Here is a 27,422-nt window from a genome sequence, read left to right on the forward strand (position 1 = left end):
ATCAATAGATCTCTCAAATACCATAATGATATATATCCTACCACAGTCCACTTTTTTAGCAAGTCGATCAAATGTTATCCCCATCATGCAACAGGTATTGAAAAGGCGCTAATCAGCGCAAGTCAACAACTGCTCAAAACCCGGCCAATATCTCTTTCTGACTACCACTCCCAATCATCTCCTCTTGAACCTGAAAATCGACTTTCGTGTCGCCATTTTGACAGATGTCTCAATAGTGTGGACGTTCAGATACCTGCCGTAGTTGACTTAAGCGGAGGATACACACCTAGGCTGTACAAAAGTATTGTCCGTACCTGTGTTAGATCGTGGCAACTCCACGTGATATCTAAACAAGTCAATAGTTCCTGCTTCACCGGTGCTCAATAGTATATTATGCAGTTTCTTACTTTGATCAAATTGAGCTTGTACCCTTAACATTTTTACAAACAAATAATATCCATGGTTGAGTCCATTATGAATCCATAATATCCTGTGAGGTTGAGTCATTAATAACTCCAATGACGTGTCGAACAGCCAAATCGTTGGATTTAAGTGAAATAATTGATTGTACAAAGCCTCAATGGAGCATCTCTTGTATAAATTCGTACTTCTGTTACCAGCGCGTCATACCAGGAGGGTGAAGATTTCGTCTCTCTGTTTGCAACTGTTTTAGATTTAGCCTGTCCATTTTCAGTGGGAACATGTAGAACGCAGAATAGAATAGGTGCATATGTATTGGTTAGGGTTAGACATGTGTAACACACATATTATTATTTTAGGCCTGTAGTACTGCAGCCTACCCTAAACAATTCACAGGTTGACTCCTAATACTGTAGCTTACCCTAAAATTGTTCACAGGTTGACTCAGGGTGTGTGACAGTCTAGTTGCGCTGATCCAATAGTCTACCCGACGTTTCAGACGACCATAGAAACGGGGATATTTCTTAATTAATATGACATGTATTATAGGGAGAGAGAATGTCCATTTATTATATTCGGTTTTCGGAATTGGAACCTTGCTTTTGGGGGGGGGGGGTTAGGCCAGGGTAGGCCTATTAGACCAGCCTATACCTGAACGACGCCTATGGCTCAAGCCTTCTGGGAGTGAGCATGTTACATGTGTCTTGGATAGGATAATACGTTTAGTGGGCACTGGTGGTTAGTAGGTCGATATTTTGCATGCACTCGATGACCGGTGTAGTCCTACGATTGGTTCACACAATATAACGGATTTATTTTTTGTCCAATCGGGACATGTTGCGAAGGGATTCGATTGTGCGAGTTATGCAAATACCCCTTCTGAAGTCTCCTCCTCTAGGCGCACCACGCAGGGAGTGAAATAATCGATTCTGGAAATAAAATGACATAATCTGCTAAACAATATCAACAAGACAGGATAATTTTGATACATCGAAGTGTCCTCTAGGTTTAAATGTTTCGGTATATGTGATTGATTACAGTTCCTCGTATGGGGGCTTGTTTCTGTCAGGAAGTCATCTGAAGCCGGTAGTGCCTCAACGATTTCGCCGGTACGGGCGGACCTCTTTGTCTGACGGGAAGGGAAGGGAACGCGTGCTCTTTTGTTTGTCAGTTTTCTTTGTTGGGGGGAAAGGGAACTGTGGGACCAGTGTTTCTCCTTCGTTGCTATTCCGAAAGTGTTTAGAAGATGCAAAGCGTGAAGAAATACTTCACAGAGGGGTTGATCCAGTTTACGATCTTACTCAGTTTGATCGGAGGTCGCGTGGACGTCGACAGCTACTTGAACGGCTACTTCTCTCCTCTGCTAGAGATTAACGTCGGACCTAGCTTAGGCTACATTCAGACACCCTTTCACAGTTTGAGGGACACTTGGGACGGGTACAGCGTGCACCCCAAATGTCCCGAGTTGGACTATTTCTTCGCCAGCCGCCGGCTATTAGAAGAGGTGCGAGCTCTCGGCTCGCCCCGGTTCCCTACGCAGTTGAGCGCATGGCTCGTGCACCAAGTGCCTGACAGTTCGGAGTTCGGGGAGCCATCAAACAGCACGAGCAACAGTAACGTTAGCGCCGGGTTGCCGTCCGAGAGCACAGGTGACGAGGCCGACAGACAGGAGGAGTGCCAGACTCCAGCTCAACAACACAGTGAGCCGTGGCCTTACCTCGGCACTGGAGCCTGCGAGATACCCAAAGAGGCGAGTGGTGGCCGCAAGCAAGCTAGCATCTAGCTGGCAAAGTTAACAAAGTTGTTGGTTGATGTTGAACCGTACCTTAAAAAGCTAGCAGGTTGCCCAGTACTATTCTAACTAGCTAGACGTAGCTTCTCTGTCAGACATACAAAAGGCTGTAGCCGTCGACTTCGGCTAGTGTTTGGCTAGTTAGCTAACTTGGCTAGCTCCAAGCTCACTTATCGATGTTGAGTTATGAACTGATGTTTCCATTGTAGTTCGCAAATTCACTGGATACAATGCGTACAAGTCTTTGCAGTTGCGAAATATGCCTTCACATTCGCTTTGGATGTATGACAACTTTTTTACATTGACAGCTAGCTGACTGGACATCCCTTATGTTATTCTCAGCCACCAGGTTCTTCTAAACACATCACTTTAGTGCTGATTATTCAATGATCTTGGCAGGAGATGACAAGCCCCCTCAAGATCAGTCTCAGGTTTTAGTACTATAACTACTTTTGTGTCGCACCCAATGGATTTCTTCTTGTGTATAATTATTTTGCTCCAATGATGTCAGCACAACTCAGCCAACGGCTTGAAAACCACTATTTAGTTATCATAACCACCATTTAGTGAACAATGCTCTTGTTTTTTCTGAGGTGCAACAGGTCACGTGTTAAACAAGGTTTTTGGATTTCTGCTCCCATCAACCTGTCCTAGTCCAGTCTTTTTCAAGGCTTTGATATCTATCACAGTGATCGGGTTTTTCTGGTTCAGGAATGAAACAGCTGGTGGGTGGATGTGGTTCCTTGAGGCGAGTTCATGTCATTGAATCTGGAATCCTACCCTTCCACTTCAGTATAGACCACCTGCTGTGTGGCTTAAGAAAAGGCGGAGAAGTGAATTTAGTACCAACCCCGTTACTCACATTAGCAGTGGTCCTCCAAGGCCCTTCAGGGCATGTCTACTAATACAGTGGAATTTAAATGGTGTCTTAGTGTAAGACATGTTGTCGAACGTTTTCACTTGCCTACTCATGACAAATGTTTTTGTCTGTTCATTTGTAGCTTCTGCTAAGAAATCTAGGCCTGCAAGTCCAAACAGAGCTTGGCAGTGCTTTGGATACTGGGACCAAGTTCAATTTTTCATTCTCTTGCCTCCAGCATTAACACAAATGCAAATACTGCACTCTCTCTGGTCCGCCTGATGTAAAATCATGTGAAACCGTAAGTTGCTGATAGAATTTCTAAATCTCCCCACCAATAGGGATGCAAAGAACAAGTGGTCTCTGGCTTGGACAGTATACTTATTTTATGTTGAAGTGGCTCCTTAGACCTAGTAACTTGAGGGTCTTATGGTGTGGTGAGCTAGCTCACCCCCCATGATCAGGCTACCCTTGCAGCTGTTGGGAAATGTGTAACACCCTTTCACACACACACACACACACCTGCTGTCATAGGCTTATATTCTGGAGTCTAAATCCTCCTGTGGTTGGTTTCACACACGCATGCACACACAGACAATGAGTTTATGTATCAGCCATGAACGGTCACACCCACAGTTGTCAAAACACTGATAACAGTTGTGGTTAATGCTGGTCCAGTAACAGTAAGGTTGGCTCAAGTCATTAAATATTTACAACCAGGGATGGTGCTTCATTATAACAGATGCACAAAACCTTTTCGCCTGCTTTAACAGAATAGTTTCAGACATGCCATAGGAAAATAATGGGGGTCACTGATCCAGAAATATAACAATCTGTTGGCGGTGACAAACAAGTCTCTCTTTTTTTGTCTTTGTCACGTCTTTCTTTCTTCCTTACATATGTTCTTTCTTTCCTTCCTCACTAGGAGGTTGAGGCTGTAAAGCCAGCCCCATTGATACAGGATCAGAGTGAGGGGGAGGATGATGGTGACAATGAAGGCAGAGGGGAACCTACTCGTCTGACTCAGCTGGCTCACAGCTCCACACTAGAACAAGAGGTACACAGATCAGAATATCCCTTTCATAATAACAAACACAAAAAAAGAGTTTGGCAACAAATAACTGCACGAGTTATTCTAAAAGTATGTTTTCACAGTGCTCTCTTGTGTGTTTTTGTGAATAAAATATACAGTGACTTGTACAATTTAGTGGATGATCAGACTGTGCCACAACATTGTGTACAATGAACAGCAGATCACCATCATGTATGTATGCGTGTGTAACAATTTGATCATTAGCTGTGCTGTGCGTTACAGGGTCTGCTTGGTAGCAGTGCTGCTCTGCCTTCATCCTCTCTGTCTGGTCCTGATGAACCCCCTCCTCCCACCATCGACATTGACCAGCACTGGAGCCATTTCCTGTCCCTTCCTGTCTCTGATTTTGATGTAAGTGGTGTACCCTGATATCATGCTGATGATATTTTAATGAACACTGACAATGTAACAGTTCACAAACATTGAATTAAAAAATAAATTAAAAAAAAAGCATAGTTTATAAGTTTCTGAAAAGACTCTACCGTCCTGATATAGACCTGTGTGCATTGGAAAATGAGTGCACGCTTCTGTCTTCTCCAGGATTTGGATCCATTGGTCCCTCAGCAGTTGTCTGACCTGGACACAGGCATCTCCAGCGCCATCAGCCAGGATGTGAGTCTGAGAGATGCCATGGTAACAGGAAGTGGAGCCTTTGACATGGTCTCACAAAGGGGTGAAGCTAGATCAGTCGCACGGCAACGAGGACCCCTCCTCCGACTCGAGTCCACAAACTCTTCCCATTCTGACTCACCGCCGGGAACAATGACAGAGCTGGCTGCGCTCCCTTTCAATGCTGTAGGCAACGGAACACGGAACGTGACGTCCCACGGTGCACTTGGAGGCAGTCTCGATGAGGCGGTGTTCGATCAGATTAACCTGCTGGGCTGGGAGGGCCTGGACACGATAGACAATCAGCTGATGGAAAGTTTGGAGGCCCTAGAGGACCTTGACTCTGACTCCGGTCTCTCTCTAGAGAGCAGCTCTCGAGGCCCCGCCTCCCCAGGTAAATTGCCGGATTTCCAGTTTTGCATTGAGACCTAATTATTTTGTATCTTTGTCTGTTGTATTGAAAAGTAGCGCACAACACTTTTTTTTTTTAATGTATATATTCACTTTATTCCGCAGGCTCATCTGATGTGTCTTCGTCTTCTGGTTCGTTCTGCGAGGATGAGGGTGGAGCTACGGGCTACAGCAGTGAGGTTGACTCCCTCCCCTCTAAGGGCATTTCTGACTATGCCACAACATGGTCCCCTGTGGATCTGAGTGAAAGTGTTTGGCATGACCACAGCTACTCCTCCCCAGATTTCTCACAGACATTAACAACACTTTCCCACAAAGCCATCAAACAAGAGCCTCTTAGCGAGGAAGAGGAGGATGAGGGGGAGGATGAAGAGCAGGAGCTCAGCCGTGACGAACTGCGAGCCCGAGCATTGCACATCCCATTCTCAGCACTGGAAATTGTCAGCATGCCTGTGGAGGAGTTCCTGGAGCTTCTTGAAGGGCACGGCCTCTCATCTGCTCAGGTGACCTTGCTGAGGGACATTCGGAGGCGTGGCAAGAACAAGCTGGCAGCGCAAAATTGCCGCAAACGCAAGCTGGATGTCATCACAGGGCTCCAGGAGGAGGTGGAGAGGCTGCAGGCCCAGAGGGACAGGCTGCTCAGGGAGAGACAACATACAGCCAAGGCACTGGGCGCTGCAGGGCAGCAGATAGACCAGCTGTCCAGGGATGTCCTTGCCAGGCTGAGAGATAACTCTGGACGACCTCTGACCCCAGAAAGATACACCCTGCAGTGCGGGGCCAACGGGAGGGTGGTGGTACAGCCTTTAAGGAGGTCAGTTGTTGCTACTACGACAGGAGGTAAAACAGACAAAAGGAAGAAGGAGAAGAAGCCGTGATGCAGTGAAGGCTGCTGGGACTATTAGTTTTTTTAGGTGTTTGGGTTTTGCATTTTTCGGAACTTACTGGCTTGGTGATGGCTGGTCATGAAACTGTTTCCGGATCTTTCTCTTTGTTCTTGTCTGGACTCTCCAACCTGGAGAGCCTAAGAAAGCAGAAACTTGCTACAAAACCACACAAACACATCTGTAAATACAAATATTGCAAAATATGTGTGATGGAAGTTTACCTGGAAAAACAAATGTAGCTCGAACACTGGACTCTTTTACTACATAAATGAAATGATGTAGACCGTTACCATTAAAGCATTTCTGAGGGGAAATATTCTTAGCCAGAGGATTTCAGGTTGCAGTATCATTTGTGTAGCGGCTACAACGTAAGTAGTAGTATTTGAAATTTAAAAACAAATTATTCATTATTTAAAGGTAGACTCAGCGGTATGGTGCAGCCACGAAATACCCAGACAACTACAGAGATGACAGAGATAATGGCATAATTGAAGACAAATAACTCACCATGCTTTGTCATTCCTGCACCTACTGACTCGCTAAGACTGAAACATGTTGCTTGTCTGAAGCTGAAACATCTCAGAGGTCATTCCACTTCCCATGGTATTGCTGCTTCGATCTTTTAAAGCTCAATTGTAGATTTATGGCAGTATCAGAAGGTTGTGTTGACTATTGATTCAATGTTTCACCCTCTGACAGTTCTAAATACCATTGTTCTCGCTTAGTCTGAGGTATTACATTAAAATAATTCCTCAAATATCTTTATTCCCAGTGGTAACATGTCAATGACACTATTCAAAACGCCTTAATTTAATTTCCCAAAATGTGTGATAGTTATGTATATCAGTGAAACTGATGTACATATTGCTATATGTAGGAAACATTTAGTTTTTGTTTGTTTTCAAAATAATATTGAATAATTTGTTTGATTTTCAACTACTTATCTCCCTCTATTTTAAAACAGTTTCAGGGTTTTGAGTCAGATGGCTTTCATTCTACCTCACAACTCATTTGTTTGGATGGTTTGGCAGTTTGGGGAGATGCATTTCTTTCATAGCATGGGGGGAAACAAGGGCACTCAAGTTGCTGCAAATGTGTCTCTGTTGGTCAATGTGGGCGCTAAAATGGACCCAACCACCTCTCAGTGAAATAATGGTCACCCACCACTTTTTGGTTAGAAAGTATGGAATGCTTGTATATGTATGTTTGTATGTATTATTTCTGATTTGCTCAAAGAGAGATTGGAGAAAATGTATTGTGGAAAAAATAGACATAAAAAAGACAAAACAGTTATACAGAGTTCAAATAGGAAGTCAGTTGGAGTTAAAGAATAACTTTGGAACGGATGAATGATCTATGCAGTTGTTATTTTCTTTGGATAAACACCTTGGGAGACCCTTCTCTGATACACTGAACAGTTGCTTTTTTCTTTTCTTGTTTTCTTAGGCACTTTTAGTTTGTAAGTGTGTGTATGCGTGAAAGTGTGTGTGCGTGTGCACTTGCATATATGCACGCAAAGGTTTGATGTGTGTAAGGGTACATGAGTCCTTAGTTATTTTCCTTTTTAATGTTTTGCTTCTTTTTTTCTTTTCTTTTTTTACAATTTTTTATTTAATTTTGGTTTTACCATGTATATTCTTTCTTTGCTCAGCTGGGATTGATTGTGTCGTTTTAAGACTGCATATGAGAAAAAGGATGCCGAAAACTGAGTATGAAACTTGTTTTTCTAAGAGCACTAATGATGTTATTGGTGACATGGTTAAAATAAAAGGAAAAGCTTTATATGCCTCTGTTTTTGTTCTCAAACACTGTGGGGGTGTAGTTTTTGCTGTAGACTCTTCCACTTCAGGGCCCTGTTCAAATACATGCATCCTCCCTTTTTTTCTTACCTCTATATGGGAGAGCTCACTGAGTTTGGTCACGATTGGTCAGACCTCCACTTGTTATTACAGTGTTGCTTGTCATTGCTATGTCATGATTGTAGTTTGTAAGGAAATGTAGTATTTTCGTAACACCCCAATATACAAGCATGACCACTTTTGGCAGGGGCAGATAATGAAAAAGCAAGGGAATTGTTGATCATGTTGATACAATAGACAGAACAACACAAATCCACAGAGAGATTTTTATCTGCCCCACAAGCTTTATGCATGCACAAACTTTGAAGAACATCCACAAACATAAACCTCTTGCTATGACATTTCACAGTCTCTGTGTGGTATTTCACATTAAAGGGCCAATCTGTGACACAGTGCCCTGTAAGTAATGGGACAGTGAAGCTTTTTTTTTTTTTTTGTCTTGATATTCTTAAAAGTTTGGATTTTAAATCAAACAATTACTATGAGGTTAAAGTTTAGATTCTCAGCTTTATTTTATGGTATTTCTATACATATTGGTTTTGGCATTTAGACATGACAACACGTTTTATACATAGTCCCCCTATTTAAAAAAAAAAAAAAGCATTTGGACAGATTCATATAATGTAAGCACTCATGTTTAGCATTTGGTTGCAATAACTGCCTGAAGTCTGCGACCCATTGACCCCCCCTTCTCATAATTTCATGCAAGGCTTTGAGATTGGTATATCACATTGTCATTGGTAAGCATGTTTTGCTCTTAGTCACCTGAATCTCTGTCAATATTTTTTTTTAAGGAAGAATGAGGGGAGAATACTGAAAACACCAGTAAGTCAAGGCACAACAAGAAAAAACAAGGCAGCAATGGAGGAGCTACCAAACAAAGCACAGGGCACTGGACAAAATAATTAACTTTACACCTGAACCTATGAATTCATCAGCAGATGATCCAGTTGTTCTTCTAGTCGAGGCTCGGCCTAACCCTCCTGATCAGGCTATTCCCAACATGAATTTGCAGGATGGGGAGCAACCACAAGCATCCTCAACACCAGAAAAAGAAAGAAAGATCAGAAAACGCTGCAGAATTTTGCAAAAAGAGAAGGCAGAAGAGAAGTTAAGAAGAGAAGTTAATAGAAAGGTAAAGGAAAGGTAAAAAAATTAAAATAAAAAAATAAATAAAAAACAGTCAGTGAAAGAAACAAGCCAAGGGAAGAAACAATTTATAAAGAAATTTGCCCTGGTGAGAAAGGAAGAAGAGGATACATTTTTGTCGGGACGAGAACAGCCACATGCTAAAGGACACAATAACTAAAAACAAAAACAAACAACAACTCCATGTTCAGTTTAATTCTGAAATGAAAAAGCCTTTCTTGCTGTCATACAGACAGTTTGTTCGCTACTGTCCATTTTATGTGACACCACCCAATATGAGGAGTTCCCTCCTGCGTGTGTTGCTGTTAGCACTGCATGCATGCATAATAACACCACAGGCTCCTTTGCTTGGCAGAGCTCAGAAAGGGTAAAATTGTGAACCCATTACCCAATATAATCTCATAAAATGCATATGCAATATCTCAGAATCAATTGAGCTTCCCGAACATTGTCTGGTCGCTGTGACAACGTTTATTTTTGTCTAAGATTTGCTTTATTCTACAAAGTTCCATATCGCGCTGCACTGCAACCCTCTTGTTTTTCGCTCTAGCTCCGCTCTCCCTGAGATGCATGTGGACAGACAGTCCTCCACTGAGTCAGAAAGGTTAAGGCACATTGACATATTTCCCAAATTTGCAGTTGATCCCCTTTAACTGTCCTTAATGAGGTGCGCCCTCAGCTGCCACTGCCATAGCAACTGCACGTTTTACTCACTTGAATGGGAAAGATAGAGAGTGGAAGGGATGTGAAGACACTGAATATACCCGACTCCTGGTGAGATTGCGTTAATAACAATATACCAGCGGAAATAATTGTTCTACCCGGCGAGAACATTACATGTTGTGGTGAGGTCAAGCTGATTTCCCCACTGCAAGGTGTCCTGCTGCCGGAAAGAAGAACAACATCATGGAGCGGCTCCCTTCTCGGTACCCGTAGAATCTATAAAAAAAAAGGAGAAGGGATTTTCCCTTTTGGCGCGCACGCAGCAGCATATTCTGCATCACACGCGGCGAAGACGACGTCGCCTGCCCTACTTTTGGTCACCTGTATCTAGCTTCTTCAATCAATTTTATAAGGTGGGTCCCTCAAGATGCAACATCGAAATATTTATCAATTTAGTTGTTGATTTTGATGGTTATGTTTATTCTTTCGTCTTTGTTAGCTAGTAGCTAGCTGTTTGCTTTTGCACACGGCCTAGCTAGCCACTCAGGTAGCTTGGCTGCTTAGTCCATTATGTAATCCTTTCGCTATTTTGGCTAACTAGCTGCTTAAACCACTGTTATTTTGCAATGAATTGAGTTATTTTGGAATGTTATGTTTCCTGCACAATCAATTGTGTAGGTGATTAGCTAGTTGATTGGTGCAACTTCAACTTAAATATATTAGCGGGACTTTCCATATCCACAAAGTCGACCGGCCATTCATTGTTGGCTAGCTAGCGAGCTAACGTTTTGTCGATTAAAGTAAGATAATATTTCGTCAAACCCGCCTTGATGATAACATTTGGTCGAACCCGTTTTGATGGTATCTGGGAAATAACATTTAAACTGTAAAACCATGATATACACTCACCAAGCACTTGATTAGGAACACTATACTAATACTGGGTAGGGCCTCCCTTTGCTCTCAAAACAGCCTAAATTCTTCGTGGCATTGATTCCACAAGATGTTGGAAACATTCCTTTGAGATTCTGGTCCATGATGACATGATTGCATCACGGAATTCCTGCAGATTTTTCAGGTGCACTTTCAAGCTGTGAATCTCCCTTTCTACCACATCCCAAAGGTGTTCTATTGGATTCAGATCCGGTGGCTGGGAAGGCCACTGAAGAACACTGAACTCATTGTCAAGTTCATGAAACTTCTTTGAGAAACCAGTTTTGCTTTGTGACATGGTGCATTATCATGCTGGTAGTAGCCATTAGAATGGATAAATTGTGGCCATGAAGGGATGCACATGGTCAGCAACAATACTCAAATAGGCTGTGGCATTCAAGCGATGATTGATTGGTGTTAAGGGGCCCAAAGTGTGCCAAGAAAACATTCCCCACACCATTACACCACCTCCATCATGAGAAGGTGTACATTCCTAATAAAGTGCTCGGTGAGTGTATTTTGGTATTTAACAAAAACATTTGCATCAATAAACAAATGTCAAACTCAATATAAAACGACCGTTTCTATCCTTAAAATAATGATTTTGATTTCACGCTACGCTTCCTGTTTTCTTCCCGTTCGCCGGTCAGTTTCCCATTTCCAGTACAACGATTTGTGTTACTGTTCAGTCATTTCGACAGTATAGATCAAATCAGATAAATATATACAGTAAAATTAACAGACTTCAAATATTGGTGGCCATATTATGTTTGATTAGCTTCCATTTAAGTTAAACAAGTACTCGAAAACCGCCAACTACTACCGCTAAAGAGACTGCTTCACTCGGAATTCCAACCTTTCCGCCGCTAGGTTGTCGCAAAAAGCATTTTTTTTACAACCTAGCGGCGGAGAGGTTGGAATTCCGAGTGAAGCAGTCTCGTTGAAATGGATGGGAAACTTCAATACTATTTATCAAGTCACGTTATCGTCTCCTTTCAAGAGCATTTGTTCCAATATGGCCATTTTAAGTTAGACATGAGCTCTTATTTCAATATAAGTCACTATATACAATTACTTATTGTATTTTTATTTATTTATTAGTTAAGGAACAAATGATGCCTGTCTTTCCACTTTTACCCATACTGTAATATCTGAAACCAGTTCTTGTTCCCGCATTTCAAACTAAGCTTTTAAGGACAGATAATCTCATGAAATTGTGACCATGGCTATCATGCTTTAGACCGTTATAGCATATATATCTCCCCTAACTTACCACACATGGTGGGGAGAGGGATGCAGTAGTGATGTTGCTGAGAGGAAATGCTTTTGCGTCTTAAACTTAAAATACGATTTTGATGACCGATACGTGTCTATACTATCCTGCATGAACATTGGTAATGTCTTGCATGCAGCTTGGAAGTGGACACCTTTTTTTAGTGACTGAAGTGACAGCGATCAGTGCATTGACCAGGCGAACCAGTTTACCAACCAGGCCCAAAGCTCTGCATTCTGCAAATAGACACACAGATCCTCATCCTTACTGCATCAACCAACCTGTTGCTGGCCTATACTCGCCTATAAACTGTTAAAGGTCCCTGTTTTAAAAAAAGAAATACACACCAGCTGCATTGTTAAATGTCTCATTAGCCCCATTTCCCTTAAAACGTTAAATGAAATGCTTACTTTGCCGGCTTCCTCAACAGTGCAATATCAGGATGTAAGAATAAAAAATACAATAATGACAAGACAATAAGTATAATAGGCATTCATGTCAAATAAAGTGAGCAACACAGCACATTAATAAATAGCAGCAATATGTGTTTGATGTGCAGAGAGCAAACTGTCTTAGGTGCAGGTGAGCAGTAGGTAGTGCAGGTGGGCAGCTAGGCTTTGCTGTTAGTCTTATGGCCTGAAGGTAGAAACTGTATTGTAACTGTCTGGCAGAAATGTAAACCAGAAAAAAATGAGTTACTACTACTCCTCAAGAATAATATTATAATAGTATATATAATATGATATAATATATAGTATAATAATAATAATATGCCATTTATCTGCACTTTTATCCAAAGCAACTTACATTGCAGTGAGTGCATACATTTCAGTATATGGTCCTAGCGGGAAGAATGAATTAACTAATTTATTTAATTCATTCGTAGTAAGAAATGCTTCTGGAGATGCTGTAATGAGACCTGCTGTGCCTCCAAGACCATATATTTTAATAATACATTTATCAACGGTCTGACTTGGTGAACTCCCCATCTTGGACCCTTGAAGCTTCTCCAAAACAACATGTTGACCACCTCTGATGCTTTGGTTTAACTAACCTCCATGATAGTCACCAAATCCAATGTAAACTTCCGTAACAGCATCCAAGTTCATTGTTCAAAAGTCTGTCCAGCTCGTCTCTCCTCCCTATAACCTATAACTTACCAGATACTTATACTTTAATTATTGCTATTGACTTAGTAATTGTATTGCGCCTTACTTCATTGTGTATTGTTATGTTGACTTGTGCCATTACTGCACTGTTGAGAGGAAGCTTGCAAAGTAAGCATTTCATTGTACAGTTATATAACCTGTATACTGTGTGCATATGACCAATAGACTTTATTTGACTCGAGTGCAAACCTATCCATATCAATTATAACCTTATTGGCCAACAGGTTTATATCCAACTTCAGTGTTCTCTACAAATAAATCCCTTAGTTCTCACACTCTCAACACCATAGCCTACTACCACCATCCTTTGTCATTGTTCTGCAGCTCATGTTGTCTTCTTGTTATCCACCTCCATCTTATCAACCAAAAATAGTAATATTATATAATGTAAACAATTCCTGTAGTTTGTTCTCCTTTTAAACACAGGCACACGCCTGCGCACAAACATACAGCTACTCTTAGTCTCATGTGCCATTTATTCATGCCGTGTTCATGGCTCATAAAATAACATTTGTCATAGTTTATCCACCAAATGTCTGACAATCCACGCTTGCTACCGAACAGAAGTAGCAGGCTAGATAGTGTTTTTAGTCAGAATGATTGCAGTTTGCCATCAGACCGCTCGACACGGTTGCAGCCTGGCTAGCTCTCCCTCTCGTTCGCTTTCGCGCGGAAATAGCTTTCCGATTCGACTGGCTTTATCGTTTACTAGGGCGCACGTCTTATATTTCCTCATAAAAAGCCCCAAACGGGAAATGTTTGCCTTTTTCAGTTTGTTGTAGACTAGACATTGGCGAAGACACTCATACAATTCGGCTTGTTGGATTTTGATTCCGGAGCTGGCCATTGAGGTCAAGATAAAACTTTATTTTTTTCTCCCCTTAATCCTAACCCAATCAAAATCCAACAACCGGGTTGGCGATAAAACAGGGATTGGCTCTTATTTGAGTGATAGTTTGAAAAAAAACGATAGAAAGTGGTCATGGATTTGAGTTGAATAAGGGGAGTAACACATATTTCTCTGGACACTTTCCTTCTAAAACGGGCCTAGAATTCTAACAGCGGTTATGTCTTGACTGGCGCCGTCGCTACGGTGCTTTTTAAACCGTATTTCTAGACCAAAAGAACCACTCTTAGATATCGATTGACTTGCAGTTGGTTTCAGGTTTTTTTCCATGTAATAAATCAATCAATTCCTGGTTATAAATATGTTTATTAAGCTTCGTCTTTTGATTTGCTTGCTGCGCAAAGCACAACCGTTTATGCTTGTCAGCATGGAAACTAGCGTATAAGCAGTTAGCCTAAAAAGAAAACACCGACCGTTTTCTGCAGGAAGTGTAACGATAACATGAAGAGGTAAATGTACACACTTTCGCATTATTTGGGATATTTTGAATCGTTTAGAAAGTCCCAAACGGCTATTTTGCTTGGCAGCTGACTTGGTACTCTCAACTCGTCCCCATTGGGATAGTATTGTGGCCAGAACGTTTGACCATGCTAACTTAGTTAGTTACTACCACCAGATAAGGACCATCGCCGGTGCGAGCAAGACACCAACTCGACGCGGACACAGACGTTGACATATCAAATGTTACACTTGCGTTGTAATAGTTGAAGTTGCAGCATGATAGCAATTGTTTGTCACTGTGTGTGCAAAAAGAATGCCAGATGAGAAAGTCTGAGGCCTAATCTGCGGCGCTTGCATCTGAACCTTATCCACGATCGTTGCTTAGCAACAAGCGACCTGTAAAAGAAAACAAAATATCTGAAACTATAACGATGGGTCTTAACTACACAATATTTCGGATGGAGGTATCATTAGGCAGTGTAAACTTTACACCTTGGACAAAGCCTTTTAAGGCCTAGCTAACATTAAGTGTCACCAAAGTTTCACATGAAAAAGTAAACTGTTTTATTGATAACCAGGATGGCATTTGAGCATTTGACAGATCACATCAAAATTTCATAATCAAACTCATCTCTCTCAAAAGATGAAATCCTCCCCTCTTGCTTTGCAGCCTAACATGGGTAAGAAGCAAAATGGAAAGGGGAAGAAGGAGGCGCAGGAGCCACCAGAGGAGTTTGTTGTGGAGAAGGTGATGGACCAACGCATCGTCAATGGGAAAGTTGAGTTCTTCCTCAAATGGAAAGGATTTACAGAGTAAGTGCAACCTGGAAGTGCTTCCCTGGTATGGGGTTGTGCTCATTGTCTTATGCACAAGTCTCAAGTTACGTCCCAACAGTCTTTCCTCTCTTCTTGCTTCCTTTTACCAAAACATTGGAGCAAAAAAAAAAAAGTAGTGGAGTAATGTCAGATCTTTTCCTCGTTTTGAGATGGAGCGGGGGAGGAGTAGAGGACAGACTATTGTGACACACCCCTAATTGATGGAACAATTGTAGCCCAGAATCAAGAGAAGTGGTAGCCCCCCCCATTCAACCAAGCCTTGGTATAAATAATAATAATTTATTTTATATATATACATACACACACACACACACATAATATACACACATTAAATATATATATATCACTTGTCCTGATTTAGGGCAAGGGTCTAGGATGCTGTCTTGTTTTCAAATTAAGCTCTAATCAATGGATTGCTGCATTGTAGAGAATGTTTCATCTAAAAGACAAGTATTCTATACATTCTGTATAATTAAACTTGAATCTTCTTTCTTTTTTTGGATTTTTCAGTACGGATAACACCTGGGAGCCTGAGGAAAACCTTGACTGTCCGGAGCTGATTTCAGCATTCCTTGAATCTCAAAAGAACGTAGTGGAGAAGCCTGATTCCAACAAGAGGAAGTCCTCAACTGATGAGCCAGAGGCAGACGAAAGCAAAGCCAAGAAAAAGAAGGATACGGTGTGTGTGCTGACTGATCTGTCTGTAGTTATCAAGTTTATGTGCATGCAATGACTTTACCCACTCAGACCTGTCTCCCGGGAATTCAGGCTCTGTACAGAAGCCCCCGACCAACCCTCTTGTAACAGGTGTGGACCCTCAGCCTGCAGGGTCTTACCCACCTCAGCTGCTGACTGGTCCTATGTAGGTTGGTGTCGATTGGACTCACTCCGCTGTTAACAGTCTACGTCCCATAGTTCCTCCCAAATCTTCCTCTACCCACCTCAGATGCACTGAAAAGTCACCCCAATAAAACCGTACACCGAAGTGGGTAATCTCTATGGTTAACAACTGCTCCAATCAAGAGTGCCCGATGGTGTGGTTGCGGATAAAATGTTTATCGGTAAGGATAATTTACCCAAAGGAGGTAATAAGGGGCCAGATATAACCCTTCAGATCCTAAGATGTATTATGCACAGTAGTCTATAAAATGTTATGCAGTTGCACCTATTTGAAGGATAGATCAAAGATAAAATGTGTTTCAGGAACATCCGAAGCCGAGGTGTCCCTCGTCAGGTTGGGCCCCCAGCTGCTAAGCTTTTTCTCTTTCTCGCCGTGTCGTGATGATTCACCAAGGTTGCTCTCAAACCTCGGGCCAATCTTGCTGTGCTTAACTGGGTAACGTTGGGAATGGTGTTTAGGCCGGGGAAAGGCCATACTAGACTCGCCCTCGGCGACAGACCCCACTTAAACCTTGCTTCGCGGTGTGACCTAGTCCGTCTTAGTTGGTTTTGCGGACTGGATTGCGATCAGTATCTTTTTCCATTTACACCTGATACCTGTATCCAGATACTGTCCATATTCTGACTACATCTTTTCATGTAGACTGTCAGAATATGGACAGTATCTGGATACACAATGTTTTAATGCAAGATTTAAATGAGGGGCCTCTGTATCCACCCCGAGATTGGGAGGTGGGGAGGGTTTAATTCCCATACCAATGTAAGGCTGTATGTTGGATGTAAGGCCCTGCAACAGACTACTGTCCTGTCCTGGGGGTGGACTTGTACATCAAGCTGCCTCATGCTGCAGAAAAGGCAGGTGGGGTTCCTGCCGTATGAGCCATTGCTGGCTCGTGTGACCTGGTTTGCAAAAGGCATACTTACAATAATTGCATAAAGTAAAGTATGCTGGTTCCCAGAAAGCTGATGTGCGCTGTGTTTTTAAATGGTAATTATTTATTGTGTGGTCTGTTTCAGAGTGAAAAGCCACGGGGCTTTGCCAGGAACCTGGACCCAGAGAGGATCATCGGCGCAACAGACAGCAGTGGTGAACTGATGTTCTTGATGAAATGGTGAGCCACACTTGCACAAATACCCACCTTGTACATGTTGTCCCCACTCAGATCACACATTCACTCGTTTTGCGTTTTGTACTGACTTTGGAACCCAACTCTACATGGCAATACTTGAAATTAATGATTAACAGTTATTCGATTAACTGCGGACTAGAAATGTAACCGGTTATGCTTATTATTCAGTATTTTTGTGGTTTGAGGAAACCATAGGTGTAAGTTGTATTAAAAACTGACTTTGTGCAGGGTTTTTCCTCACTGAGAAAGGGGCTTAGGTGGGAGTCGCGGCAGAGTTCTGACTGCTAGGGGGGGTTTTAGGACAGCTTTTAAATGGTCAATTCTGGTGGCTTGATCGAGGACAATTTGATTGCCGTTGAGTTGGCTGGTATACAGGCTATATGGTTTTACATCCATACTATAGAATTACTAAACTTGAATTATAACCTATCCCAGCGTAGTCCCTGCCTACCTCTCTTAGGCATCTCTCCTTACTACTTGTCATAGTGCACTTCCAACTTTTGTTTACACTTTCTTGTGTGAATCTGCCTTTTTATTAGGGGAAATTTGCCGACAAAATGTCTTAAATAAATACGCTTCTGTCCTAGCTAGTGAGTTAGCTTTGCGTTGACATGATGACATTTATCAAGCTTGCCACTCGTGGTAATAATTAGCAGGATGAGTACTGAGCTATTCTTTTTCTCCCTCTGCTCTACAGGAAGAGTTCAGACGAGGCTGATCTGGTTCCGGCCCGTGAGGCGAACACTCGCTGCCCTCAGGTGGTCATATCCTTCTATGAGGAGAGACTCACTTGGCACTCCTGTCCCGAGGATGAGTCACAGTAGCACCCCGTCACCTGACAAATGTCCCCTTTGGCCTCTGACCCTCAACTTGGCCCTGTTCCTGCCTTAGGACTGTTCTCGTATAAGAACTGTTCTCCCTGTGTCTCTTGCGCGCCCCCCGCCCACCCCCCCCCCCCCCCCCCCCCCATAATTTCTCTCGTCATTTATGTATCTTTAATCCTAGTGTTAGTGCAGAGCAGTCAGGATGAAGGCTATGCTTTTTGTATATATTTTAGTGGTAGGATGTGATGGCTGTTTGGAAAAGGGACAGATTAGGAGGGTTGGGGTAGATGATGACAAAATGTCACTTATACATGAAGTAACTGGGTCTGCAGTTTATTTTACTATTACAAATGTTGGATGGGTCAATTTCAATGATACTTTAATGTCTTTTTTCTTTTTCTTTTAATTTACATGTAATTTCAAGGTGTGCTTGGCTGCACTTCAGTTTACTGATAAAACCCTTCCCGCCTCTTCTGCCCCTTCCCCACTCATGTTCATAGCCTCATTTGATGCACAATGTGCTCGTCAGTATGATTTTGCTTTGTTTTATTGTTGGATGTTGCATACTTGAATCTCCACTTGAACAGCATGCCTTTTGCTGTATATTCACTTTGTAAATATTTTTTCTTTCAAAGAGCTGTTCAATAAAGGTTTATATGCTTCATTTTACCATCTGTCTTGTCTCTTTTGTGTGTTATCACTATGAAAGTGACATGGACCCTGACCTCACTGCCCCTAGTTACATTGGTGACCACATACTGCCATTTGAGCACATGTAAGGAGGAGGCAGTCTAATGCTTATCTGAGAATGAAGACTTTCTGCTGGTCAGTGCCATCAGTCCATGATTACCTGTTGGCTCAAGAGTTCCATGTCAGGAAAGAAGTGACAAAGTGCCCTCAGTTTGTCATTGGAAAGTTAGTCTGAAGTGTACATTTTGGCCCGATCATAGCCTACTCTAGCAATTTTGGTATTAGCAAATGACTGAAGCTGAAGTATAGAATGTCACCCTTTATTTTACCATCAAAGGGATGGGTCACTGTTTGACTGACTTAATTTGTTTTCAGATGCATCTCCCATGTTGATGACTGACCCCAGATGGTTTTTGAGTGCTTACCTTTTATTTTGCTGTTTCTAGCAATGGTGATAGTTCAATTCAAAGATGGAATGGGAGTAAATGGGGCACTTAGCTTCTTATTCCATTAAGCACCAAAATGTCCTTTTAGAAATTAGCTAATTGTGTTGCAACTACATGTCCTCTAGGAGCTATAGGCATATTACCAAATTATTCTTGCAAAGTAATGTTTAAATCAAAGTATCTTACCTGTTAGAGTATGGTGTCTCAGGGTGCCCAAAAATTCTAAAATGACTGAGAAACTTGCCGTTTACTCCAGTTTTATCTCCAGGGTGAGTGACCACGGCTGCTGGCATAACTAAATAACATAGGCACTTAAAAACCATCTGGGTACATGGGAGATGTATCTAAAAATGAAAAAACCGAAGTGTCAAAATATCCCTTTAAGAAGTAAAAGCTCTTCATGCATGTAGTCACCCCATTTGACAAAATAAGTATTTGGACAAATCAGCTTTCATCTAAGGTTTGTATTTGGTCTCATCCATTGCATGCAATAACTGCAATGCATCCACTCTGCAAATGCATCCAAATTTGATAGTCAGAGGTTTGATGCAGTTATTGCATGCAACAGACCTGGGACCAAATAACTAGCCTTTAGACTTTAAAGTAAATGTGTCCAAGTCTTTTTGGGGACATGAACATGCACAGGCCTATATTGCTTTAATTTATAAATGATAAAGTAGATATGTATGAACATACCCTCAAATACAAAAACAAGTATAGAAATTCAAATGTTATGCTAACTGTCCAATCGAATATATACAGAGCACTGTATCTATAAAACAGCCTTGGCCATGACAACAGCTTAGCATTGGAAATAAGTGTTTTTTAATAATGCTTTCAGATGCTTAAAATAAATCTACTCCAACATCCTCTTGGCTAGTGCTCTATATATATACACACGACACATATTACAATTTAATAGAACAGAATGCATTGATTACTGTACATCTGTAGGGTAGCACTGTATTACCCGATGCAATGGTTTATGTTGTCAACACTGTTGTCATGACACTCAGGGCTACATCCATGTTGGTTATTGTTGCAGCTGTGAGGAGAGAGGTCCCATGACTGGAATTAGAGCATTGGAGATGGACTTTGGACCCTTGTCATACTACACAGGGTGTTTCTATAGCAACATTCCCTGGCAACAGGGTTGTTTCCAGAGCAACAACCCCTCATGACAGGGGGTTTCCTCAATAACAGCCCCCAGTCACAATATTACAAAATCATCAAATCAATCAATGAGTTTGGAAACAATAATAACTCTTGTCAGCCTCTGATGCAAAGATAAAGCCTCTGGTTGCATTCCATTGCTACTGTCTGACTGAGGAGGAGGAGGAGGAGGAGGAGGTGGTGTGTGTGCGTGTGTGCGCGTGCGTGTGCGCGTGCGTGCGTGCGTATAGCACACTTCTCTAGCACTGTGACTGCTAGTGGCACCTACACTTACTTACGCAATGATGGTGAAGTGTAGCTAGTTGTTTCACACACTTGGCACACGTACTTACAGTAAGTAAGTCCTCTGGAGAAAAGTGCCTACTTAATGACCAAAATGTACATGTTCATGTTTTTTTTCACTGTGCACTCTGTCCAGCTGACAAAGGATACAATGGACAAAGGATACAATGGAATCAATTGGCAACTTTCAGACAATCAAAGATAATCTGATGTAGCGCGATAAGGAGGCGATAAGGAGGTCACAAGCCACAGTGTCACAAGCCACAAGTCCTGTAAAATCATGTTTCTAGAATCCTGGAGAGCTTTGTATTATGTGATCACCATATGAATTCAGAGGTGGCTCAATCCATCAATATTGTTAGAGTAACAGTGAAAGAGAGAGAGTAATGGGACACTTTATTTCCCTACCCCAATCGTCCCTGGATACTGTATGCTAAATAGTCACACCTTACCCCTAGTGGGGGTGGGGTGGGGGGGTGGTGAAGTCCAACTTGGCTGAGTATTCAAGGCAAACAATTAATAATAGAACTTCACTCATCTTGTGACCTGTGGTGTGTTTACCCCAATTGTCCCTGGGTACTGTATGCTAAATAGTCACACCTTAACCCCGGTGGAGGGTGGTGAAGTCCAACTTGACTATGAGTATTTAAGGCAAACAATTCACAGTGAAACTTCACTCATCTTGTGACCTGTGGTATGTTTATGTGTAGCCTGTGTGGGGAAACAACCAGAGAAGAGGGCTTGTCTTTTTTGTGAAGTGGACCTGCAAGGACACAGGGTAAGAACAACTTACGACTAAACATCACAAACTCAATTGACAAAGTCAGGGTGTTGGCAGACTAAAACGTATAGTGCACATGACATGTATCTGTGATATGTTATAACATGTTTTTGTTCTCGTGAACAGTGTCAAATGAGTCAGCCTGGGAAAGTCGTGCATTTTCAGGAGAGCCATTGTGTCCGCTAGACCACAACAGACCCCTGACAGGAAAATAACGGCCTTGGTAAGGACCAACACACCACACACACACACACACACACATGCACACAGAAGGAGAGATATATATATATATATATATATATATATATATATATATATATATATAGAGAGAGAGAGAGAGAGAGAGAGAGAGAGAGAGCGAGCTAGTTACATGTATGTTTATCTATATTGTTCATGCCATGGCAACATGAGCAGACATTGAATTGAAACAGAAACAAGCATGAGCACACTTTATCTCACTGAATTCAACACACCACAGCAGCCTCTATCTGGCCAGACATTTAAGCCTCTGACATTGAAGAGAGAGATAGCAGTGCACCAAGCCACATGGAATACTATGGATATATTTGTAAGAAGCATTTGAGTGAATTTTACTCTATAGACCCTTTGGACACATTTGTTTGTTTAACGTTAACGTAAAGTTACCGTAAGAACATATTTTTAAATGTTACAAGAAGTAGCCGACAGCTTCAGCCTGTGTATTCCTCCTGGACTAGAATGCTGACACTTTCTTGCAGAATTACAATGGCATTCTGGGTCAAGACTGGGTGATGAGTCTGTTGGACTCTTTATGAAATGCATTTCCTCCTCCCTTGACAATAACATTTAATCTAATCTATCTTCCAAGCATGTTAAGGGTCTATGTTCAATCAGGCAGAACTAGTTAGTAGCTGTAGAGACACAAATTATCTAGATTCTAGACAGTAGTTGATTTGAGACCAATGTGTAAATGTTTAAGATATATGGCTCTGCAGTAATATGAATGACCTATCTAGCTAAAAGTAATCCAAAGCTTGAAATACAAAATGATATAGATGCAAACGTCTAAATAAAGCCAGACTTACTTAACCTAAAAACGGATGCCTATCTTTAGTTAAATGCAGTGTTAAGATTTAGGGGTTTTGGACATACAATTCCATATTTCTAGGTAGTAGTAATCAGACTAATCACATCAGCAAATCAGAACGATTGAATCACTGAATTGTCTTGAGTCAGCACTGCATTTCAGTCTACACGGCATAGTGTCTCTTCCAGCTTCTTCAACCTTACTGATCACATTTCCCATACAAGTGTGAATGTTCTGTCATAACAATGTCAGCCACCCTTTTCGAGCAGCTGATGGGAATTACAATCCAATCAATTAGTTGCGACATCTTTTGCTTAGCGCCCTATATTTCATCACCTATTCAATCCATCACGTTTTGGCTTAAAGCAGTAGTGATAGTGCCATGTGATCAGTGAGGAAGGAAGTGAACATCTCACGTCTTTCCTACCTAGAAATTGATGGATTGTATAGGTGATAAAATGTATATTACATAGGCTCTGTCACTCCCATAGGTCAGTGAAAGGGGTGGAGTGTTTTTGTTTTTTTTAATGCGTGGTTGTGCACTACTTTTAAGAGACAATTCCCCAGTTCTATACCACGCGTGCACGAGCCCAGCGAACAGAAAGTGCGCGTCATTCGGAGGTTTTTCAGTCAACAACAGCAGAGGCGCGAGCAGAGCGCACGCATAGAGTGAATCAAGTCCGCACGAGCGGCACCTGGATTGGACCCTAACCGATTGTCAATTGGGGGAAACTACACGTCTACGCACATTACAGGTACATTAGGCAATTTTTAAAGTTTTATACGGTTAATTGTTATATAACAACGACCAGTTCGCCATATTTTGACTTAAGTTTGCTTCTAATGTGATCTTCAGTGAAACAAACCGAGTATAACCTAAACGACTTCACTTAATTCCTGCAGATCTTTTTTATCTTGGTGTCTGTCCCTCGTCAGTCACTTTCATTTGTTATTGTTATCTTGAGGCTTGCATTAATTTCCTACTCGCAAATGGACTACAGCTTCCTCTCTCATAGCCCGTCAGACCAGACGTAATGCAGAGATGTATATTGAGTGTTAAATATTTGGAAGAGGCTTCCATAGTCTCCCGAAGTCGACTCTACAGGCGTTTGTATATCTGACATTTTGTTGTATCCCACCGAATCCTGCTCGTCGATGCGTGTTTCCACCGAGCCCAAGCGGTTCTCACAACTGAGGGGATTGCCTCCTACGGCATAAAGTCTTCCTACGGGTGGTCTTAACGTTATTCGATTCTCGATTGCAAAACCTTATTGTGAACCTGAGGACCTTCTACTTCCACACTACTTTGAAATAATGTTTCAATCGCAATTTATAAAACTATAATCGGCCGTAGACAACCTACCCGACCATGTTTGCTGATACACCCGACCATGTTTGCTGATACTACACGATACAGGTGTGCTGCTGTTAGTTATTTCAAGCGATAGTTGTGGGAACGTCGTTGCATCAGCAAACATGGTCGGGTAAATTTGTCAAAGATAATCAGCGGATTAGAGGTTTATCAATTGTGATCATAAGATTCGTTTTAAGTAAAATGCATGGGGAAGGATAAGGAACTAATTGACATGAAGCCAGGTTTGAATCGATATAGCGCTGTCTCATTATGGCGGTATATTAAATCGGACCCAGATTGCATATACAGTTCCATTGAAGGAAAATCCAACTACTGGTAAATCATGATAGCATCTCTGCTAAATTCTGCGCTGCCGATTTCATTTTTAAATTTAGTCCTAAATTAGCAGATGTCCCTGTTTCGGTTAGGGTCATATTGAGACTCCAACGCCTAGTAAAGTAAATCTATACTATAATCTATAAAGGACTGGTGAGTGCAAATGTAATGGTCATATAACATATAATGGTGATAACAATTCCAAGATTGGTAACTCAAATCTGAGGGTGATCAGTTATGCCATATAATTAAGTAGCCATGGAAAAGGTTTGCTAAATATTACTGAGTGGAAAATGTTCTGTTGCTCTTGCTGTCCAAAACAAACCAATCCTCACTTGTACCTCCAAAGTACAATAACCAGAAGTGTTTGTCTGTGTAGTTTTGGTCCTAATCCATGTTCAATAGAAATGATCAGATGGACTATCCAACTTTAATTTCTTATACACAAATTTCTGTGCCAAATTTAATTGGCCTGGGCTATTAGCCCTGTTGACCCTTGTACTGTAAAACCCATTGTGCTTTTAGCCGTAGAGTGCCACAGGAGGGTTGCGCACGGCTTAAAAACTGTTTGCAGTGCATGGTGTTTATTGCAGAGTTTGCAGATTTTGTGCCTCACTAAATCCACACCCCTGTGAACTTTAGCTTCCTTCGACAGTGGGTGCCTCTGAGGGTCTCTGGCATTGCTTCACTGTTGTGCAAGAAAGATGCTGTAGGCTGTTCTCAAGTTTACTGATGTTATGACATGAAGCCAGGTTTGAATCGATATAGCGCTTCAGTGTTATCCACTTTGGTTCCTTTCCATTGTTCTTGAAATGGAAATGAAGGATCTTGGTGCCTAAAATGATCTCTTCTCCTGCTCTCTCTCTCTCTCTCTCAGATTCCAGTGTCTTAAGATGGATGGTTTGATTGACAGCCTAATGAAAACGGTGAGTGGTAGGAAATGTGTTGTGCCTCAGACATGCAGAATGGATATTATGAGGTGGAGGCCAGGTGGAAAGTAGTTTCTGCTGAATCATGTCCTGCATACATCCTCATTGTTCTCAGGCAGAAAAACATGTACACACACTCTCCTATTCTCCCCCTCTGTATGTTAGAAGCTGAACTTTGTTTTTGTGGTCTACCGTAGGAATTTGTCAGTGTCTGGGTCCAGGATCCCAGGATGCACAAAGAAGATTTCTGGCATACACACATCGACTACGAGATCTGTTTACATGTGAGTACAACATGTTCAGTTTGCTCAGTATTATCATATCATATGCTTAGATTAAATGCATTTCGGGGAGTGAATTTGTGGTACATGTCGTGGTCATGAGCCAAAAAGCCCCTCTGTATATGATTATTACCGTTTGTTTCTGTCTTCTACCGGCTTCCTGGTTCCAGACCAATAGCGTGTGTTTTAGGAAGAAGACTTCCACTGTGAGGAGGCGGTACAGTGAGTTTGTTTGGCTCCACCAGCGGCTGCAGGAAAACGCTCTACTCATGTACGTACCACAAACTTAGGGTTGCAGCACGAGTGTTCCCTTCTTATTTTGGATCACTTGGATGTCTTGGATCACTTCTGTAGTTCATTTGTGACTTCTTTTGTAACAGTATAACTACTGTGTGTGTATAGACAAAATAGCACTCAAAATACGATTTGTTCTACCCCCACCAGGGAGTTGCCCAAACTTCCTCCCTGGAACCCGTTCTTCAGTCTGAACAACCCTTACCATGTCACCCAGAGGATGCAGGGCCTGCAGGTGTTTCTAGAAGCGTGAGTGTTACTGTCCTCAACTCCATCTCTGTTCCTCTCCCCCAACCTTTCTATACACCTTGTTTGGAAAAGAGTCAAATGGTGCTCATGGTTTCATAGAAACAAATGCCATCTAGTGGCTGTTTTGGATAACGTTCAGCTCTCCTACCTCCAAACCCTCCTTTAACTTGGACCTTGTTTGCAAGGTGAATGCAAAGTTTGAGTGAGTTCTCCCATACCCCACTTTTGATTGGTTGATAAGGGTACCCCTTTATTTTAATGATCTGTTCTCCATTCTCTCCATAGTATTCTCCAGATGCCCCTGCTGCTGTCAGACAGCCGTTTGCACCTATTCCTTCAGTCCCAGCTGAGCATGGCCAAGATGGAGGCGTGTGCTCTGGGTCAGACGCGCTATTCTGTGGCCCAGGCTGTCCAGCACTGCAGCGACTACCAAAGCCCACAGTTCCCCGTAGAGGAGACAGGAAAGGCTTGTTGTGACTTCCCTATAGAGGAGACGGGCAAGGCTTGTTGTGACTTCGACTGCGAGAGGTGAGAAGGACAAGGGTCTTTGTGCGTGTGACTGGCCATGTTGGGATGGAACTGTTTGCATGTGTAAGAATGTGCTCTATGTTTTTTGGTAGATGGTGTTCAAGTGTTTCTCAGTAAATTGTGTGAGTAAGAGGTTTATGTTATTGGAGGCTAATGCAAAATGGTGCAATCCGAATGACCTGACCTGACCTTCTGCTCATGATCTCATTCTACCCCTTGACCTCAGCACAACGTCATCAGGTCTCGGTCACAGTGTAGACCAAGGTATCCCGTGATGGGACGTCCCAGAGTGGTAGCCCCCTCCCTGACTGTGATTCCACTGCCAGAGACCGAGAGCTGTTCAGCTGCTGGTCAGAGTCCCCCCAGCGACCAGGAACACATCTAGCCATGATGCGCACACACGTGCACACAAACTATTTGCCATTCACCCTTGATGTGAGAACTTGGGAACTTGATTATGCACATATTCAGATCATCCCATTTGCTGCTGGTCCCAGATGAGTCTTCAGGGCTTGTCAAAACGCTGAATACGATAAGCCCATGGCCGAAATGCAAGAGCCTTTTTTATGTGGTTATTCAGCCTATAGCATTCTGTGTTCCCTATGTCCTTTTTTTTTTTTTTTTTTTTTTTTTTTTTTTAATATTTTCTGAGCCATGTTTTAGTTAATGTGATAACATAAGATTATAATTATTATGGGAATAACTAGTGTTGCTATGGTGAATGCTTTTGTCCAAACAACCTCAGTCTTAAGCCCTTTAACCAGTGCCTACTGTATGTGGAACATACATTGTTTTCCTTTTCTTTTAATTTTTTTTGTATATAAGTAAACCTGCAATGCAATAATACTGGGAAAGAT

The 27,422-nt window shown here is 42.0% G+C and overlaps 2 protein-coding genes across 2 annotated transcripts; both read left to right on the top strand.

Annotated features, from left to right (window-relative positions):
* The first annotated feature begins 1,507 nt into the window (after positions 1 to 1,507).
* LOC310812353 (endoplasmic reticulum membrane sensor NFE2L1-like) lies at positions 1,508 to 18,825 on the top strand. Its single transcript, XM_083680869.1, is given in 10 exon segments — positions 1,508 to 2,170; positions 3,997 to 4,128; positions 4,387 to 4,515; positions 4,705 to 5,167; positions 5,290 to 5,715; positions 15,136 to 15,137; positions 15,139 to 15,278; positions 15,813 to 15,981; positions 17,220 to 17,314; positions 18,030 to 18,825. Coding segments are annotated over 10 exon segments (2,187 nt in total). The 5' UTR covers positions 1,508 to 1,666; the 3' UTR covers positions 18,157 to 18,825.
* A 4,425-nt stretch (positions 18,826 to 23,250) lies between these two features.
* Positions 23,251 to 27,194, top strand: snx10a (sorting nexin 10a). Its single transcript, XM_083680703.1, has 7 exons — positions 23,251 to 23,349; positions 25,162 to 25,210; positions 25,411 to 25,497; positions 25,665 to 25,765; positions 25,939 to 26,037; positions 26,323 to 26,565; positions 26,792 to 27,194. The coding sequence occupies exons 2-7, from the start codon at positions 25,178 to 25,180 to the stop codon at positions 26,838 to 26,840; spliced, it is 612 nt and encodes a 203-aa protein (XP_083536829.1). The 5' UTR covers positions 23,251 to 23,349; positions 25,162 to 25,177; the 3' UTR covers positions 26,841 to 27,194.
* Positions 27,195 to 27,422: the final 228 nt, after the last annotated feature.

This window comes from Argentina silus (assembly GCF_951799395.1).
Source record: "Argentina silus genome assembly, chromosome: 11".
In the NCBI taxonomy this organism is placed as follows: Eukaryota; Metazoa; Chordata; class Actinopteri; order Argentiniformes; family Argentinidae; genus Argentina; species Argentina silus.